At 41.6% G+C, this 15,127-nt stretch overlaps 1 protein-coding gene across 5 annotated transcripts in view; it reads left to right on the forward strand.

Moving 5' to 3' along the window:
* fam185a (family with sequence similarity 185 member A) overlaps positions 1-15,127 on the forward strand; it is an 86,395-nt gene that overhangs the window by 10,929 nt on the left and 60,339 nt on the right. For all 5 annotated transcript variants that reach the window (XM_043713829.1, XM_043713827.1, XM_043713831.1 and 2 more), the window contains exons 3-4: positions 3,033-3,125; positions 10,978-11,116. In XM_043713829.1, coding sequence (XP_043569764.1) covers positions 3,033-3,125; positions 10,978-11,116 — 232 coding nt within the window. The remainder of the gene's footprint in view (positions 1-3,032; positions 3,126-10,977; positions 11,117-15,127) is intronic.

Raw genomic sequence — 15,127 nt, forward strand, 5'->3', positions numbered from 1 at the left:
AACTGTTTAACACATCCAGCTTCAGCCAAGATTTTTTTAAAGCTGCCCAAACCTAAAGTAAAAATGTTTTTCTTTCCCCACGCTACTGTTGCTTCATCTAATTAAAAAGGAAAATAAAACCACCCTGAACCTTAAACTGAAATGCACAACTGTTTGTTTTGTTCAATCGTTTAAAAATCTCCCTAGTTCCTGCCTAATCTATGTCTGACATTTTTAAAAAAATGTCACCATGGCTACAGGAAAACCAACAGGTCAATCATGACACCCCTTCAGGTGCACACACACTGCATGTGACACCATTCAAAACCTAAAAATCTAAAAGAAATGAACATTAAAATAATACAAAATACACTTTGCAGCACAACATTCATATTCGGAATCTTCATATTATTAAGCAAAGCAGAATCTCAATTACAGAAATGTACCACCAGGGGGAATAGTTAACAAACAAGTGACAACAGACACAATTTGAATTTGGTGATTAGCTTGTGATTTATAGCATGCAGCACCCAGGGGAACTTAAATCATGCTTTTTGTATTTTGTTTTAACTGCAAATTACAATACTATGACTGCTGGTGTTTCTGACCCCCTGCCAGTTCTACAACTGTCCTGATTAGATGGAGGAAAAACACTTTTTCGGCCATGTGTTTCCTGAGTGTTATTGTCACTTTAAGATTGCTAATGGGTGGTGGGACTTTCAATCTTATGCAGGAATTTATGTTTTTAATATTTTTTCAATATATCAGTAGATATTCAGGTGAATGGTTGTGGCTGCATTTATCATTAACCAATGTTGTCAGTACATTAAAGGCTTAAAGTCTTGTCACCAAAGCACGGCAGGAAAGATTGAATGCTATTTTTAATCTTTCAATGACTCACTTCTATTAAATTGCTTACACAGGAACCATCTTCATTAGTCACAGATGTTACCCCATAATCTTACATAGTTAAGGTTTGGAAGGACAAAATGTGTAATGTGTTGCTTGCCTTTTTACAGTTGTAGTGAAATCATCTAAAGAATTCTCACATACTGCACTTTATTCTTCTGAAATCTGCCTTTTGTTATTATATAATTAAACCAAAGGAAGCCCAGTGGCTCTGAGCAGGATCCCTATCTCTATTATGGGAAACTATGCCATTTGATAATGTAACTTTAAATGAACTCAATTAGTTTGTAGATTAATATGGTGAGTCTGAGTGATTTTTATTTTCTTGTGCTATGCATTTGCTATTGAAGTGAAAGTTTCCTTAACAGGATGCTGTAAAAATATGTTCTATGTACTACAGAATTGAGCAGCATGTGTAAATTTCAGTGCTGGCATGATGCCAGGCAAGCGGGCCATAAATCCCAGTGATTGGCTAATTGAATTAAACACATATTCCTTTGATTACGTACAATAGGCAGAGCTCATGCATTCAAAACAAAACAAGTGCTTCTGTGTTTGGGCAGCACTTCCTGAACAGCCCTGAATGTGCTACTAGCTTGCTAACAACCTATTTAAAATAATCAGTTGATCCTATAATGAGCTTTGTTTAATTGCTAGAAGTTACATATGAATCTTACGCAGAATTCAGTTCTCCGTCAACGAATGAAACGTGCTCATGTTTTGCATCTTCTTTGAGTTATCTGGGAGCTTGGACAGCCTATGGTTCCAGGTTGTTTTATCCTTGACAATGTCTAAACCAGCGACATTCTTTTCTTCTGTAGTATAAATTGCTATGATGGTTTGTTTGAAATTTCACATTTTTGCATTTGCCCTGATGCATGCAAGATCAAAAGCTTCAGCAATATGTCTTCCCGTTTGGCAGTGGTCAGATCAATATTGTAATCATCCATACAGTCCCCATCAATCATGCACATGAAGGCTTTAATAGAGTTCATCCAGATTAGTTGATTGTGATCTGTCCTTAACAAATGTAATCATTATGCACTTTTCATTCTTTCACTAACTTCAATAACTTTCACATGACTACTAGGTCACAATTACCTTGAATCAATCTCTTTCCTATCACAAATAATGAGTGGTATGTTTTAACCAAAGGTCTAATAGCTGAATAGCTTTTGGAAAGCTCTTTATTAACCTATATAGTTTCTGCTTTGTTTCTCAATATTTGGCTGTGACCATCCAACATTGAAGCTTCATCCATCATAGCTCCGTATTATTTTCTCCAGTATCCTTTTTCTGCTGTTAAATTCATCAGTATCCCTTCCTCAGCCTGTGTAATGCTGCGTTTTGTCATTTTTAACTTGCAAATGTACTCTTTTTACATCTCTTCTCACCTCTTGCACTTTTTTCTCCTCCATAACGATATCTTAAAAGAAAATTGCCAAGTTATGTGCTGCCTGAAGTCAATTTTTTTTTCACATTAGCCCTATTGGCCCTCAGCAGAATCTTGGCAAATATGTTTTGTTGTTCAAATGTTTTCACGCAATCCTGCAGTCAATCAACCTTGTACTTCTAGTCGCTTGCAAATTCCACTAACAGATCAGACATCACTGAATTTAATACTTTGGGAAATCATGGAAACTTAGAATGAAGGAGGCCATTTTGGCCCTTCATGTCAATGCTGGGTCTCATGATCACAGGCTTTATGGTTCAAGTCTGAAATATTTGCATAATTCTTTTACTTTTTCCTGGTCAATAGTTTTCTCTTTGAGAGGATTTTAAAATGTTTTTAATTCAATGTTTTCAGACTGAACTATCAAAAGGCAACAAATCAAAATAATGTCAGGGATATAGACCAGAAAGTCCAACCAATCTATTGCTGTACTAAGAAGACATTGGACATTTTATGTTGTGAAATAGCTGCAGCAGGTTACTTTCAGATTATGTTTAATTTCAATTTTTCCAAATTAATAAATCTTGAGGATATCAGGATCAAACAATAAATCTTTAGAAAACCCAATGTGGGTGGAAAGGTTTTTTAAAATGAAATTCAGTTTGCTACATTGTATGGAAATATTATAATTTTGAAGACTTTGCTCATTGTTGAATCCATAATTTCTGCTTTTGTCTTGTATGCTTTCCAGGCTCATAAAGTCCAAGTCCATAGCAAAGGTGGGAAAGTGATTTGTCGAGGAACAATCCATGGAAATGTAGACATACAGACCTCTGATAAAGGAGTAAGTTAAAGAAACCATTTTATTTAGCAACTTTAATGATTAGTGATGCACATGAACTATAAGATAAACAATCCCCTCATATACAGAGGAACTTCGATTATCCGAACAAGGTGGGAGGGCATTATTTAGTTCAGATAATTGATTATTCGGTTAATTGGTTTCCTATGGGGCTCTGAGTTTTCTGGAAAGTCTGCTCCCCGTTCAGGAGAGTAGATAGCAGCACACCCGCATGTGAACCCCGCCTGCCCTCAACCCTCATCTGCCTCCCCACGCCTCTATGTAGACTCCAGGAAAAGTCGGGGGGGGGAGGGTGAGTTCGGGAGGTCAGTCACTTGGAGAAGGTGCCTGGACTGTCCAGGACTATTCTCAGCAGCATTTCAGTGAGCTGAGTTTGTTTTTAATCATTGTACCTGTAAACAAAAGACGCAGTCAGGGTGGAAACAGCTCTTTGATGTAATGTTTCTATTGGGATCTTATGATCCCCTTCGGATAATTCGAAATTCAGATAACTGGTATTCGGATAATCGAGGTTCCTCTGTATGTGTGAAAAGTTGGTATGTTGCTATTATGGGCATTTAGAATAAAATCATAGGTAGTGTGTAGGTTTGCTCGCTGAGCTGTAGGTTTGATATCCAGACGTTTCATTACCTGGCTAGGTAACATCAACAGTGGCGACCACCAAGTGAAGCGAAGCCGTTGTCTCCTGCTTTCTATTTATATCTTTCTCCTGGATGGGGTTCCTGGGGTTTGTGGTGATGTCATTTCCTGTTCGTTTTCTGAGGGGTTGATAGATGGCATCTAGATCTATGTGTTTGTTTATGGCATTTGTGGTTGGAGTGCCAGGCCTCTCGGAATTCTCTGGCATGTCTTTGCTTAGCCTGTCCCAGGATAGATGTGTTGTCCCAATCGAAATGGTGGTTTTTTTCATCTGTGTGTAGGGCTACGAGGGAGAGGGGGTCGTATCTTTTTGTGGCTAGCTGGTGTTCATGTATGCTGGTGGCTAACTTTCTTCCTGTTTGTCCTACTTAGTGTTTGTGGCAGTCCTTGCATGGAATTTTATGTCCTGACCAAGACAACCCACACCTCCTTAAAGTCTGTTTCCCATATCTAGCATTGCATCTTACTCTGTCACTTACCTTACATACTGAACCTTTCACAGGGACTGTCAAAGTAGCTGGTTACGCTGCTGGGCATTTAATTCCCAGAGCAGGGACACTGACAAAATAAAGGCATGTGATTTCTATGAAGTTTTTCTCATTGTTTTATTTGTCGAATCTTGGACAGCGATTTGTAACAGGAGGCCCCTGTCCAGGAATTTCAATCACAGAACTCATTTAGCATAATTGGTAACTATAATCTGATCAGGATCAAAAATAGGTTTTTCAATTCTGATCTGACTATCTGGACCACATTGCCTTTGTTTAAGATGAGAGATGTTGTGTCCAGGGCAATATAGACCAGTCAGCTCAGAACTAACTGTAGGTAAAATATTTGAGTCCCTACGAAAGGAGAAAATAGAAAATCATCTAAACCAAAAATATAATAATGAACTGTCAGCATGGATTTCAAAGAAATATCTTGTTTTTCAATTTTTTAAAAGAATTCTTTGAAGAGGTAGCAGAGAGAAAACAGAGATCAGAGGTACTTTATTTAAGGCCTTTTGAAGATTATCATATGATGGATAATGGGTGAAATGAGAGCATGTAGTATCAGGGCAATTACAGAATGAATAGTTGACTAAGGAGCAGAGACGATAAGTGAAGGGTGGCTGTTCAAAGTAGTAGAAAATAGGGTTCACAAAAACTAGTGCTGGGAATGTCATTGTTCACAATTAACATAACTAACAGTTACTTTGAATCAAACAAAATTTCTTAATTTACAGGCATCACCAAAGTAAGGATGGACAACACTTAGGGAACTACAAAAATTGCTCAAAGACGTTAATGAAGTTGCCAATTTTATGTCCATTCTGCCAATAAAATTGTATGTAGACTAATAAAATATATTTTGGATAGATAAAATAACTCTCATGTCACTTAGAAAATGAAAATCCAGATGGGTAGAGGAACAGTAGATTTGAGAATACAAATGCACAAAGGAAGAGAAGCAGGATGTTACATCATCAAAAAATGGCATCAAAATAGGAACCAACATTATCCCGCCCACTTCCAAGTTTGACAACAAACAGAGCTTCCCCTTGCAGCAGCTGTGCAAGTTATTCAAATAAGTAATGAAGTTTTACTTTAACACTGCAATCTGGTTTGAACAGCCAGCAAATAGATTCTCCAAGCTGTCTGTATCTCATGAGGGTGCATGAGTTCAGAACACAGCAAAGAGTTCAATGAAATTGACATGCTTAAAAACTGAATTTGTTAAACTTATGTTTGGCCGCAGTGGAAGCCTTGTGTTTATAAGGTTACTTCTGATAGACTAAAATCACTTCATGAAATGTCAATTTTGACTCTTTGGAGTAACTTTTCAAATGTTTTGAAGTATGCGCTCATTCGTACTAACTCCTTTGCTATCGACCTTCATTGCAGTATAATAAGAACCTGTGCAGCTGTGGTCTGAACCACGAAGGAACAAGGGAACACAAAAAAACCTTCTAAACAAAATGCCTTTTTATGAAGCAGAGAGAATAGAAATAGAGAGCTAGTTCTAAGGTGGTGACAACCCAACTGTTTGTCCTAAAGCTGAGGAGTAGCTATCTGGGCCTGTTTAAGTACTGGTGTCTTGGGAGGCTTAGGCTTTCATGAGAGATTGTTGCTGACATCTGCAACCTCCCAAAACAATATTTCCTTTACAGTGGACCTGATGGATGTGTACTTCCAATAAGCATTGAGGAGGACGTCCACCTCCCATCCCCATCCCTGTGTATCCTCTACCTGAAAGTTGTGCACACTTTCTCTGTAAAGAGAAAACAGGAATGTGAATGTTAGAAATTATGTATAGAAGAGGGAATAAAAACAAAAGTCCTAGGTGATTGAGTTGACAGCTCAGGTGAGGGTGAATGTGAGTGGTCGTTGTTCAGAGGAGATACGAGGAGGTGCATGGCAAAAAGAGCAACTGGAGATGCAAAGTGGAATTATGTAAAACAGAATGGTATGGGGCTTAGAACTTAAATATGCAATTCACCCACCTTGCCTGCCTTCCTGATGTCCTTGATCTACTTGGTGCAGTTATACCCAGGATGGAGGGATCAGATTTCCAATTATCTCTTCCAAGCACTCTTGCTTGAGTTAAGAGGCTGCCATCTCCCACCCGTCCTTGAGAATCATCACCTCACTTCAGCCCCCTCATCCTATAGGAGCACCACGAAGTAAGTATGAGAAAACAAGAGAGCAACTTTTCCAAGTCTTCTTTCCATTTGTGTAAATGCTGTGATTCCTGTGGCCAATGTCTAGATCAACCATTCTGATCCATGCTGGTGTACTCCCTTTGCTGTTCCTGCCTCCTGGTCTGGAAACGCTGAAGCAGGATGTTAAAGCTATGGAGCATTTAACCAGTGGCAAAACTCTTTGCATATTCCAAAGCATTATTGTTCAGCTAATGTTCCCAGTTGAAATGTTGGGAATGTAATGTAGAAATAATATCCTTTCCTTCACTCAGTGATGGTCTGTTCATACTGCTAATGATTGTCCATGCAATTGCAAAAAAGTAGTTTTTTTTTCCCCATTAATGACCAGTTTTATTTTGCCCCATGAACCCTCTTATATTCCCACAAGTTTAGCCCAAGAATAACAAAAAAAGTGTTGCAACACCAAAGTTAGCTTCAACTTGAGCATAGAACTAACTAAATACAGAATTAATAGTTATCCAAATAACTTTTTTTTAGCAAACAGTCTTCAATCTATTCACCCATTGACCATTACAGAAGACTTGTTTTTGTGTCGCACTTTTCATGACCCTGGGTCATCCAAAAGTGTTTTACAACTAATGAAGTAGTTTTTAAAATGTGGTCACTGCTGCAACATAAGAATTGTGGCAGCCAGTTTGTGTGCAGCATACTCCTTCAAACAGCAATGTGAAGAGGACCAGATAAGCTGATTGATTTCTGTGTGTGTGCCATGTTTTGAGGCAAAGTACTGGCCAGGACAGTGTTTTGCTGTTCTTCAGAATAATGTTTGAGGATTATCCATTGCCCGTTTTAGAAAACTGGCAGGACCTTTATTGAGCATCTTATCTAAAAGATGGCAGCTGTGTAACATTTCCCTGGATTTCGCTGGATATCAACCTGGTATTGTGTGCTCAAGTCTCAAAACATAACAAAGAGAGGGGCAAAGAGAGGGGCAGAAAGGGGGTCAGTCGCTCCCTCTTTTCCTTCTCTCTGCCCCTTGTCCCTCTCACAAGCCTCGCCCCACTGTCTGCTCCTTCACCCTCTGCTTCTTCCCTCTCTGCTCCTCAAGCTCTCCCCCCCAACCTTCTGATCCTCACCTCCTGCCCTTCCAACCCTCTGCCCCTCACCTCCTGCCCTTCCAACCCTCTGCCTCGCTCTAACCTCCCTTGCCTGTGTTTCATCATCACTCTGCGTCTCTCTCTCTGCCCCCTCACCCCTCTCTGCCTACCTCGTGCATGCTTGCCCCGTCCGTGTCCTGTGCGCGCTCGCCCTGTCCGTGTCCCCTGCATGCAGTGCCCTCTCCATGTCCCCCGCACATGTGCGCACCCTCTCTCCATTTCCGTCGCACTCTCTCCGTGTCCATGTGTGATCAGATGGTTCTGTAGGCAGGCACTGAGGAAGGAGATGACCCTATAATCACACCCTCTCAAGCAACTGTCTCTGCTCCCACCTCCAGGTCCTAGCTCCCATCCCTGCTGTGTGCTCACCATTCGCTGAGACCTCTCCCTCACTGAGGACAAACGTTTAGTTCTCAGCAAAGGCCTCACCTTTATCATTATACGCTTCCAAATTAATGAGTTTGACGCACACTGCAACCTTATAAGTTTCTTCTGCTGCCTCTGCCTCCAGGCCCAGTTTTTCAACCAGGACACCTGTCCACCCACCAAGGACCCCTTCTCCTGCCTGCAACACATCCCATCCACCTGGACACCCCGTACCAGCCTATCACCCACCCTTGACCTCTTCATTTCAAACTGTCACCGTACATCAACCGCGTTAATCTGTCCACCCCTTCACCACTCCAACCTCCCATTCTCACAACTCGCAGCCCTTCACTCCCTCTGCTCCAACCCCAACCTCACCATCAAACTCTCAGACAAGGGGAGGGGAGAGGCGGAGTTGTAGTATGGCACACTGACCTCAACACCACTGAAGCCAGGCGCCAACTCACAGACACTTCCTCTTACTGCCCCCTTGATCATGACACTATGTCCCATCACCAAACCATCGTCTCCAGACCATCTACAACAACATCACCTCTGGGGATCTCCCACCCACATCCTCCAACCTCATTGTCCGTGAAACCCGCATTGCCTGATTCTACCTCCTACTGAAGGTTCACAAACCTGACTTCCTCGGTCAACCCATTGTCTCAACCTGCACCTGTCCCACTGAACTCATCTCTTCCTACCGTCACACCATCCTGTCCCCCTTAGTCCAGGAACTCCCCAGCTATGTTCGTGACACCGCTCATGCCTTTCACCTCCTCCAAGATTTCCATTTCCCTGGCCCCCAACGCCAGTCCCTGTACCCATCGATCCGCCATGATGAACGTCTCCAATCCCTCCATTTTTTCCTCTCCCACCGTTCCAACCAGAACCTTTCCACCGACACTCTCATCCGCCTGGCTGAACTGGTCCTCGTCCTCTACAACTTCTCCTTCCAATCCTCCCAATTTCTCCAAACCAAAGGCACCATGGGCACCCACATGGGACCCAGCTATGCCTGCCTGTTTGTCGGATATGTGGAACAATCCATCTTCCGCAGTTACACCGGTACCACCTCCCACCTTTTCCTCTGCTACATCAATGACTGTATCGGCACCGCCTCATGCTCCCACGAGAAGGTTGAACAGTTCATCAATTTTACCAACAACTTCCACCCCGATCTCAAATTCACCTGGACCATCCCGGACACCTCCCTCCCCTTCCTGGACCTCTACATCACCGTCTCCGGCGACCGACTAACCACAGACATCTACTACAAGCCTACCAACTCCCACAGCTACCTAGACTACACCTCCTTCCACCTTACCTCCTGTAAAAACACCAATCCTTTATTCCCAGTTCCTCTGCCTCCCCTGCATCTGTTCCCAGGATAACCAATTCCACCTCAGAAAATCCCAGATGGCCTCCTCCTTCCATGATCGCAACTTCCCTTCCCACATGGTTGACGATGCCCTCCAGTTTATCTCCTTCACTTTACGCACCACTGACCTTGAGCCCCACTCCTCCCAGCGCAACAAAGACAGAACTCCCCTGATCCTCCCCTTCCACCCCACCAACCTCCACATACATCGCATCATTCTCCACTACTTAGGCCACCTCCAGATGGACCCCATCACCAAAGATATATTTCCTCCCAATCCTATCAGCGTTCCAGAGAGAACATTCCCTCTGCGACTCCCTCGTCACGCGGCCCATCTGCCCACACCACTCCCCTCACTTCCATCCAAGGCCCCAAGGGATCCTTCCACATCCATCAGAAATTTACCTGTATGTCTACCAATGTCATCTACTGCATCCGTTGCACCCGATGTGGTCTCCTCCAAATTCAGGAGACAGAACGCCTTCTTACGGATCATTTCAGAGAACGTCTGTGGGACACCTGCAGCCACCAACCTACCGCCCTGTGGCTGAACACTTCAGCACCCCCTCCCACTCTGTCAAGGACATGCAGGTTCTGGACGTCCTCCACCAAAATGTTACCACCCGACACCTGGAGGATGAATGCCTCATTCCACCTTGGCACCCTGCAACCACACGGGATAAATGTAGATTTCAGCAGCTTCCTCATTTCCTCCTCCTCCACCACCAATCCCCCACCCACACCACCACCCACACATTATCCCAGTCCCAAGCCTCCAACTTGGCACTGCCGCCTGGACCTGTCCATCATTCTCCTCTCTGATCTATCACCTTCTGCCTCACCTTCATCCACCTATCGCTTTCTCAGCTACCTTTCCCCCAACTCTACCCCCCTCCCATTTATTTCTTAGCCCCAGCTCACAAGCCTCATTCCTGATGAAGGGCTTATGCCCAAAACATCGATTCTCCTGCTCCTCGGATGCTGCCTGACCTGCTGTGTATTCTGAGTGGTCTGGCCCTAATTCTGTCAGTTCTACAATCTCTAACCACTGGACATGATTTAACTTTATCTTGAAGATTTCAAAAAAATCACTCCTTAACTTTCTAAATCCTAGAGCAAACAGGCCCAATTTGTATAATCTCTCTTCATATCATAGCCCCTGAAGTCCATGGCTCATTCTTGTAAGCCTACATTCTACCCCCTCCAAGGCCCATATATGCTTCCTAAGGTATGGTGACCAGATCTGCTCATTGTACTCCATGTGGGGGCTAATGAGGGTTTTTGTCTAGCTGCAGTGTAACTTCTGCATTCTTATGCTCTAGTCTTCTAGCTATAACAAACATGAAAGCACTGTGGGGCACAAGTGCATTAGACATACTTGCTAATCAACCTGTTGAGAGATGTATGACACAGCAGGTGACACTTTGAATTCAGACTTCCTGGTCGAGACATGGGGCACTGCCATTGCATTACAGTAGCCTTGGGAAAATGCATTATGTTCCTATCCTGCCATTGCATAAATACATGGATATTATGATATTGATAGAACGAAGACCCAAATAAAGCGTGCTGTTACTTATGAGAGGAATAGTTGTCTTTCTCGTGAATAACATTTACACCTAATCAAACCTTTTGTGTTTTCTTCAGATTGTAGAAATTGAAAAACTGCAAGGAACAAGCATGAATATTTCCACCACTGATGGCACACTGAAAACAAAGTATATTTATGCTGAATCTTCAAATCTGTCCTCTTCTAATGGCAATATTGAACTTGGAAACATTCATGGTAAGCATTTTGTATATTAAGCCCTGATGTTGTTACCAGCAGCCAAGACTGAAGTAGCTTTGTAGTATACAATTTCATAGATGGAAATGAACAAATAATTATTTTGGTCTTTAATAAATAAAAGTTGGAAACTGCAGTTTCCAAGAAGAGGCCAAAATGGGGACTTCCCTAAATCATAAACTTAATTAGCAGGCTGCTGTGTCTTTTAAGATAAAGCATATGCGTCCCAGCTGTGGAACAGTGGTTCTGTTTTGGAATTATTAACAATTACCAATTAACTGTGATCTATGAAATTAGATCAGAGGTTGGTATCCTGTTACCATGTCACTCTTTTTTTTATTTACATGTGGAGAGTCCTTTTCACTGATTCAGCTCCCTCCAAGCCAGCCCTCAAAGTGAACAGAATGTATGACACTTCTGTTCTTAGCTGCCAGCCAGGGCTCCCTGATTGAGGCTGTTAATCTGGTCCAATCAGGGCACTTGTATTCCGATGGCTACCTGGGTGTTTTGCTACAATTGCTCCAATCTGAAGTATGAATTTCATCGTGCAATAGGATACAAAATTCATATCCATAATGTGAGTTCTATCAAACCCAATGTTTTTTTTATGATTAGAATTCATATGGTCATATAAACCGTACAGCCAAAATTTGATCATTGTTGCTGTTTGGCCAATTTGTTTGAAATACTTAAGAAACTATTCATTTCATGAAGGCCTGTAATAGTTTAAAGGCATGCCAGTTATGAATAAAATTGCCTGCGATATTAAGCTGTGCTGTGGGGAGAAAGATTACCCTTCTGTTTAATAATTTATTTAAATCTTCATGTAGGAAGTGCAGCTCAGAAGGGATTCTGTTAAGTGAAAAACATTAAATTAGAATTTTTAGAAGATGTGACTTCAGTGTTGCAAGGAAGTCATTGACCACATCAGGAGGGACAATGTAGTATGCTGTGATAGCTCACAACTCTCTTCTTAGTACCTTTTAAATTCCTTAATTCTTGCTGTTTTTCCTTTGGGTACCCTTCATGTTGCAGTTTACACATTGGGTAGCACTGGTACAAAGGCATAGCTGCCTCAGACAGCTGGCACCTATCTCTTCTATTGAACAGCTCCTGCACAGACTGTGTCTTCCTAACTATGGATAGCACTATCCCAAGTCAGGGGATAGATTTGATGTCAGCAGTGTCATTTATCACAGTATGCTCTGCTTCTGTAGAAGCAGGTTACACATAATTTGCTTTAGAACCTTAGTGAAATAGTATCAGGAACTTGTGTACTTTTGGTCCCCTTGTATAATTAAAGAATAAGGCTATGATTGCGAGAGTGGAGTTGAAGTGCACCAGACTAATTCCTTAGGTTGCATGACTGTTCTATAAAGACATAGTTGAAAGTTAGGAGTGAAAAGTGATCTGAAAAATTCTTAAAAGGATAGACTGTGCAGATGTGGAAAGGATGATTCCCATATCTGATGATGGGGATGTGACGGCCAAAGGTCAAGAGTCTAGAACTAGAAGACAGTCTCAGAAAAAGGGGCAAGTCATTTTGAGATTAGGAGGAACTTCTTCATTCAGAGGGTAGTGAATCTTTTGGAGTTACCGGCTCTAGGAATTTCAGTTATCAAGTATATTCCAACACCAAGATTGATAGATTTCTAGTTACTAATTATACCAAGGATAATGGGGATATCACCAGAAAAGCTTTGTGGTCATTGATCAGCCATCATATATAATGGTGAAGAAGATCATAGGGGCTGAATGGCCCACTCCTCATAGTTTTTCCTCAAAGGATACAAATGCTCCTAAGCGATGGGTGAACAGTAACCTTACATCATCTGAGCCCATAGGAGAAATAGTCATAAGAGATGTACAGCTAAGAAAGAGCCCCTTCGGTCCAACTCGTCCATGCCGATCAGATATCCAAACCTAATCTAGTCCCATTTGCCAGCACTTGGCCCATATCTCTCTAAACCCATCCTATTCATATACACATCCTGATGCCTTTTAAATATTGTAATTATACCAGCCTCCACCATTTTCTCTGGCAGCTCATTCCATACACGCACCACTCTCTGCGTAAAAAAGATTCCCCTTTGGTCCCTTTTAAACTTTTCCCCTCTCACCCTAAAACTATGCCCTCTAATTCTGGACTCTCCTACCCAGGAAAAAGACGTTGTCCACTTACCCTATCAATGCTCTTGATTTTATAAACCTCCATAAGGTCACCCCTCAGCCTCCAATGCTCCAGGGAAAACAGCCCCAGCCTATTCAGCCTCTCCCTATAGCTCAAACCCTCCAACCCCGGCAACATCCTTGTAAATCTTTTCTGAACCCTTTCAGGTTTCACAACGTTCTTCCAATAGGAAGGAGACCAAAATTGCATGCAATATTCCAAAGGCAGCCTGACCAATGTCCTGTACAGCCGCAACATGACCTCCCAACTTCTGTATTCAATGGAGTATATATCAATGAAGGAAAGCATACCAAATGCCGCCTTCACTATCCTATCTACCTGTGACTCCACGGTCTCTTTGTTCAGCAACACTCGCCAGGACCTTACCATTAAGTGTATAAGTCCTGCTCTGATTTGCCTTTATAAAATGCCGCACCTCTCATTTATCTAAATTAAACTCCATCTGCCACTCCTCAGCCCTTTGGCCCACTAGGTTATGTTAACTATTTAGTTCTTCTTTACTTGCTATCTTTTTTCATAATCATAATTGCACATAATCACTGATGCACAGTTTCCTTATTTCTGGATGTCAGCTTTTTAAAATAATATATTTATCAATACATTAGAACTACCTTCTCATCACAGTTTTCATCCCTTATAGTTCTACGTGTGTCAAAAACTAACTGTACTTGAGATTTCTTGGAATTCATTTGTGAAAGTTTTATTGCTGCCAAAAATTTATTTTTTAATTATTTATTGGATATGGACATTCCTGGCAAAATGAGCATTTATTGCCCTTCTGTAATTGCCATTTAAGAAGGTGGTGGTGAACTGCCACCTTGAACCATTGCTTTTATTTTTGGTGTAGATATGACCACAGTGCTTTGGGCAGATTTCCCAAATTTTAACTCCGTAGCAATAAAAGAATGGTGACTATTGTTCCAAGTCAGAATGGTTTGTAACTTGGAGAAGAACTTGCAGGTGATGGTATTCCTGTTACCTGCTACCCTTGTTTTTCTAGGTGGTTATTACACTGTGCAAACAACACCATTTCTGATCTTATGATGGAAGGAAGATTATTGATGAACCTCTTTTTTTTTTGCAATGATTGATCCTAGGATACCACCCTAAGTAACTTGTAGTGATGTTCTGTGCCTAAGATGATTGGCTGATGACAAGCCAGTTTATTTTGTATTAGCAGTCAGGTTTATCCCAATTTCCCATTTATTGAAGTTGCTTTATGCTGCCTTTGATGTCAAGGGCACTCACTGTCTGTTTGCCTCTAGAATTCAGCACTTTTGTCCATGTTTAGACCAAAACTATGTCTGGTCAGGAGCTGAATCCTGGTATAACCAGAGTCCTAGCATTTTCTAAAATGTTTTTGCTGAGAATTGAGTGGTGTGGGAGTTATTGTCAGATTGGATTTGTCTTTTTTTTTATGAGGAGGACATACCTGGGGAGGTTTTCCAGATAGCCAGTTAGATATTTGTATTATAGCTATACTCTATCAACTTGGCTAGGGATATAACTATTTCTGGAATACAAATCTTCAGTGTGATGAATAATCTATGATGTTATCAGGGCCCGTGGTTCCAGTGAGTTCAGTCCTAATACCTGTTTTTAAGCATTATCACAGATGCTGTAAAATTGAGAAGAAATATATTCCAGCGTGTGTGTCAGATGTTTTTTTTCCACCACATGGCTATGACCATGGGTGAACAAGAATGTAATCAGTTTGGAAAAATGCAGTTTGACCACTACTGTTAGGAAATCACTAGAGACTAGAATTACATATTGAATCGTTTATGCAGTAAATCAAAGCAAGCTGTAATAGGAAATGT

Source organism: Chiloscyllium plagiosum, chromosome 23 (assembly GCF_004010195.1).
Source record: "Chiloscyllium plagiosum isolate BGI_BamShark_2017 chromosome 23, ASM401019v2, whole genome shotgun sequence".
In the NCBI taxonomy this organism is placed as follows: Eukaryota; Metazoa; Chordata; class Chondrichthyes; order Orectolobiformes; family Hemiscylliidae; genus Chiloscyllium; species Chiloscyllium plagiosum.